General features: G+C 51.3%; 1 protein-coding gene across 1 annotated transcript in view; it reads left to right on the top strand.

The window, feature by feature from the left end:
- LOC105540749 (doublesex- and mab-3-related transcription factor C1) overlaps positions 1-4,831 on the top strand; it is a 5,499-nt gene extending 668 nt beyond the window's left edge. The window contains exons 2-7 of the mRNA XM_011981469.1: positions 1,032-1,189; positions 1,489-1,547; positions 1,862-1,995; positions 2,894-2,954; positions 3,139-3,286; positions 4,272-4,831. Of these exons, the coding sequence (XP_011836859.1) occupies positions 1,126-1,189; positions 1,489-1,547; positions 1,862-1,995; positions 2,894-2,954; positions 3,139-3,286; positions 4,272-4,384 (579 nt within the window). The 5' untranslated portion in view covers positions 1,032-1,125 and the 3' untranslated portion in view covers positions 4,385-4,831. The remainder of the gene's footprint in view (positions 1-1,031; positions 1,190-1,488; positions 1,548-1,861; positions 1,996-2,893; positions 2,955-3,138; positions 3,287-4,271) is intronic.
- The last annotated feature ends 286 nt before the right edge of the window (positions 4,832-5,117 follow it).

The raw sequence follows: 5,117 nt of genomic DNA, 5'->3' as shown, positions 1-5,117 counted from the left end.
AAGAATCAAGGGGATGCATGAAGGGATGAATGAAATTAATAATTGAAAGAGGGCCAGGGATCCAGGAGAACAATACGATTTCATGGGATACAAGAGGGAAATCAGTTCAAAGGGGGAGCAAGGGAATAATTAAGTGTAAGGTGGGGTACAAGAAAAAAAATCAGCATGAATCAGCACGAAATGTGAGGGGAAAATTGAATATAAGGCATAGAAGAGACTGACAATGGAATTGAGTGCTGGGGGCACAAAATCCTTTGTGGGGAGTGAATGAATGCAGGAGGTTCGGAAGAGAATTGTTGAAGTGGATGCCAGGAATAATACCTGGGTTTGGCAGAGTGCAGGATGATACACAAGAAGGGGGTGTAGTAATGGTGGAAGAGGGCACGGGAGTGCATGTGCATGCCTGAAAGTGGGGTCTGTGGTGAAGTGATGGTAAGCAAGGAGAATAATGACTGCATTGAATGGGTATGGGATCCTTTCCAAGAGTTTCTCGGGAAGGGGCTATGTGTGATTGGGGCTTCTGTGAAGGAGGCAACATGAGCAAGGAGGTCGCAGTGAAGGCTGGTGAAAACCGTGGGAGAAGAAGGGGAGGGAAAGCAATCTGATTCCAGCGGTGAGAAGGATGGAGAAGGAGCATTCAGCCACCTCAGATAGGGTTTTCCAAGGGCAGAGGAAGTACGCTGGGGGTAGGGGATCATGTGGCCATTCTGACCTCCACTCCTGACCCTAGAAGCATGGATCCCAAATAAATACCTGCTGCACCCTGCTGCCCCTCTGACTCTGAATGCACAGCGTGAGACTGGAGCCCCATGGGGGACTCAGCTTGGCCCCAGAAGAGCTATAGGTTGCTGTGACCGCTGCCACGACCATGGTATTACTGCCCAAATCAGCGGCCACAAGCATTTCTGCCTCTTCCAGGCCTGCGAGTGTCACAATTGTGCCCTCTTCTCATGAGTATGGTGTCTGAGATGGGGAGGGCCCAGACCTTCTCTAAATGGGACTAACCTTAGCCCCGCAATCCTTTACTTCAGAGAACACCTCAGGGTCTTGCCTGCTGTGAGTGCCTTGAAGAGGGAGCAGCGGGCACGGCCAAAGAGACACCTGGCTCAAGGACCAATAAGGAGTATGGCTGCCCCTCCCAAAGCTCCCATCCGTGTCAGGAATTTGACCATCAGAGCAGGAGTCCTCAGTGAGTGTTTCTGGCCAGGGAGGGAGCCAGAGTTTGGGTGGAGGAAGCATGAGTAGTTCTGTCACCAGTCCTGTCACAGAATTGCAGTGTGACCTGGGGCAAGTTGCTCCCCGGACCTTAGTTTGCCCAGGTGCAAAATGTCATCAATGTTATCTACCGAGCGTTTGCAGGAAGGAGAGAGCTGGGGGACAAGGGAACTGAAGAGCTCCTTGGTGAGATGAGACCTGAGACTGGATGTGGGGTGAAGTGGGGTGGGGTTGGGGGAAAGACTCATCAAAGCTGTTCCTGGTCTTTCACAGCTGGGAAGGAGAACAACATGCTGCAGCCCGAGACCCACATCTTCACAGCCTCCGAGGAGGTAAGGAGAGTCGGTGACCAGTCGGGCAGGCTCCCACCCAGCCACTGTCCAGACATCTTTCACTGTGTCCCAAGGATATGGGTTTCATCTCCAATCCTATCACCAGCTCACCATGTGACCTTGGGAAAAATCACTTCTCCTCCCTGGGCCTCAATTTCCCCAGTTGCAAAATGAAAGGTAAGACTGGCTGGTCTTCAAGGTCTTCAGAGCTCTGACATTCTAGGCTCCTATCCTCATCCCAAAAGATGTCCACACCTCCTCTCTCCATGGCCGGCCTGGTACCTGACTGCAACCTGTGCTCTCTGCCCCTGCAGGGGAGCTCCCAAGGGGCTCTGCTGCTTGGCCAGGCCCCAGAATCTTTGTCTCTGCCTCGTACTCCAGTGACCTTGGAGCAGCAACTGGTTTCTCCTTCTGGAGATCCCCACAGGCCCCCTGCCCTGCCCAGCATGTGAGTAGAGTGAGGACCATGGAGCAGGTTGTGTCTTGTGTGCCTAACCTTGTGCTTGATGCCATGGGAGATGGAAGGGGAAGAGCGGGAGGAGGAGGAGGAGGAGGAGGAGGAAGTGGAGGGGGGGGAGGAGTAAGAGGAGGAGGAGGAGGAGGAAGAGAAGGAGGAGGAGAAGAAGGAGGAGGACAAGGCAGCATGTAATACTAACGGGCGAGGACAGGGCTCTCCTAGCTTTGCTATTTTCTATTTGTGAGACTTTGGACAAGTGACTTTATGTGTCTGAACCTCCATTTCCCTATGGATATACTGAGGACAATATTCTATACCCATAGCATTGAAAAGAGAACTGGCATAAGGCCTGCCACATAGTAGGGCTTCAACAAATGGGGGTTGTTATTCCACATGAAACAGGTGGATGGGATAGAAGGTCCTGCTGAAAGGTGGGGTCCAAGCTGGTGAGGGTCACAGAGGCCCAGGGCAAAGTCCAGAGGCCATTAGAGAAAGCTTCCTGGAGACGAGCCATGCTTGTCCTTCAAGACCCATGGGGACTGGGCAACATGGAAGTGAGAACCAGTCCCTGAACAGGGACAGTAATCACATCTCTCCAGGTGCTTTGCAAATTAAAACACGGACACCTGTAATTTCCCATGATTTTCACCATTGCCCGGGAAGGAAAGAGCTGGTAGGAATGAGCGTCCCTGTCAGGAAAAAGAGGTATGGAAAAGAAACCTGGCCAAGCAGGAGAAGGGACTTGCCCCAGCCGCAATGACTAATGGTCCAGCAGGCATGGGGATTCACACATCCAGATATTGCAAAATCCTGCCCCTCTTTCTGTCTACTGATAGTATGTGTCCACCAGTGGATTTAATCCCCTGGCCTCTCCTTTCCTTGTTTCTAGATGCTCAACTCTGATCCTCCAGCCCTGTGCCACCCTTGACCCTCTTCTACTGCAGCCACAGGTCCTGGGAAAGTAGTGGGGTCCAGAACCCTGGGAGGGATGGAGTTTAGTGGATGGGAAGAGCAGAAGGCCTTGGTGGGGGTGGGGGAGGAGGTTGAGGGAACACGGGGCTGAAGGGGCACTTGTCGTATTGGGAAGAGGTGTAGTTTCCCAGTGCCTATTCTCTCACGCACTTTCCTTTGCAGGTCCCCAAAGTCTCTGACCAGGCTTTGGTTTCTGCCCACTCAGAGTGGCAGCGGAAACTGGAGGCCGCTGAGGCTCTGCTGACTCTGAGAAACTCTGCCCAAGCCCCTCCTGACTCCATCTCCCTGCACCAGCCTTGCAACCCACCAGGTAGCCTGCTCCCTGAAAGAAGAACACAGGGTGGGAATAGCTGGGGAATGGGGGTCGTTGTGGTAAGCAGGTTCTAGCTGAAAAATCAGAGTCAGTAAGTTGAATCTCCTTGGGGCCAGGCACCCAAGCTCCTCAGTATGACTCCCGAGATGGTAGTTGAGTGCTGTTTACTGAATCTTCGGTTTATCGAGCTTTGTGCGCAACAGCAAGCGTTCAGTGCCCTGATGTCAAGAAAGAAGGAAGTTCAGGCCCTGAGAGTGGCAGGGACTTGCCCTCTCTGATATGCATGCAGCATATCAAGTGGAAGAACCAGCCCTCTTGACTTTCAGCCCAGGGTCTATGCTCAGCCCCCCTGTGGCCTACTGTGGTCTGGGGAGGACATACAGAGGTGATAAAGGGCTTGGTCTGGAAGGCGGTCTGGTCTCTGCCTTCCGAGAGCATCCAGTCTAGAAGTGGAGCCTGGATGCCCTGGCAAGCTGTGTTTTGTGGTCAAATTTTAACGATGTGCCCAGAGAAGAGGGGCTGGAGGAGCTCCGAGGGGGATAAACAACTGGGGAGGCTGGGAGGGAAGGCTAGGCATTCCCAGATCAAAATGGTGAATGGAGCATGGTGTGTCAGTGAAGAAACACCCCTGGAGGGACTGCTGGAACAGAAAGGGATGAGGCTGGAGAGGGTACCAATCACAGAGGTCTGACAGGTCAGGCTTAGGAGGCTGGACCAGCAACTGTGGGTAGTGAGGAGCCAGGGAACGTTTTCTGAGCTAGGGAGAACAATTTCACAGACCCCGAGCTTGACAAAAAGACTTGTGGTGGCTTTGATGGAAGGATTGGGGGAGGCGAGATGGGAGATGGGGAAATCAGAGAGGAAGAGGTCTATGCAACAGGCCAGGTGACAAATCTTTGGTTGGGCGGGACACATAAAACGAGTAGATCTGGAAGGGGATGTGGATGTGACCTGGCTCTGGCCCCTTCCTTTCTGTCCACAGCTCCTGCTGGAGATAAAGGATTCCAGCCTCCCAGCCCCTCTCTCCGCCCCAGGCCAGCCAGCTCCATCTCGCTGCCTATTGGACATCTGGGATGCATCTCCCTCTTGAGCTAGGAACCCAGGGGAGGAGGCCTCAACAGAGCACTGCCTATTTAGTATCCAGTTTCTGAATGTGCAAAATGGTTAACGTCCAAAACGCTTAACATCCTTTTTTTTTTTTTTTTTTTTTTTTTTTAAGCCTTCAGGTGTTTTATAAGCTTTTTATTATATGGGGCAATTCCTTGACTGAAGGTGGATATTCTTGTACCTCTATCCCTCACTCTTTCGGATGCCGGGGCCTTTTTCTGTTTCGTAAAGACAGGATTGTGCAATCTAAGTTGATCAGTCTCTCAGTGGGATTCTGTGTGGGTTCATATGCCAGAGTTTTTATTCGTCTTGTGATTGCTGACATACCTGTGCACTCATGTGCGTACCCATGCTTGTGGAAACATGAAGATGTTTTCACTTTGTGTCTAGGTTTATGTACGTGAACAAATAATAAACCCTTGTTGTTATAAGGCACTGTGATATACGGGTTGTTTGTTACCACAGTATAACCCAGACTATCCCGACTCTAACCGATTTGTTCAATTCATGTTTCCAAGTGAGAATCACCTTATCCGATAACTGAGATTTCCTAACATGGCTAGATAAGAAAATGGTAGAGGAAAAAGAGTAAGGTATTTATTCATTGAGCAATTAAGTACCTACCCTCTGCCTGGCATAGACTGTTTCCAGTTGCCCAGAGGGTCATAAGTGGCAATGTCTGTAGGATCAAGCAGATCATGTAAATGAGTAGAGCAGGCCC

The sequence above is a fragment of the Mandrillus leucophaeus genome, unplaced genomic scaffold, assembly GCF_000951045.1.
Source record: "Mandrillus leucophaeus isolate KB7577 unplaced genomic scaffold, Mleu.le_1.0 Scaffold2261, whole genome shotgun sequence".
Taxonomy (NCBI): Eukaryota; Metazoa; Chordata; class Mammalia; order Primates; family Cercopithecidae; genus Mandrillus; species Mandrillus leucophaeus.
Note: the sequence above shows the minus strand (reverse complement) of the source record. Positions and strands in the feature narration are given on the sequence as shown.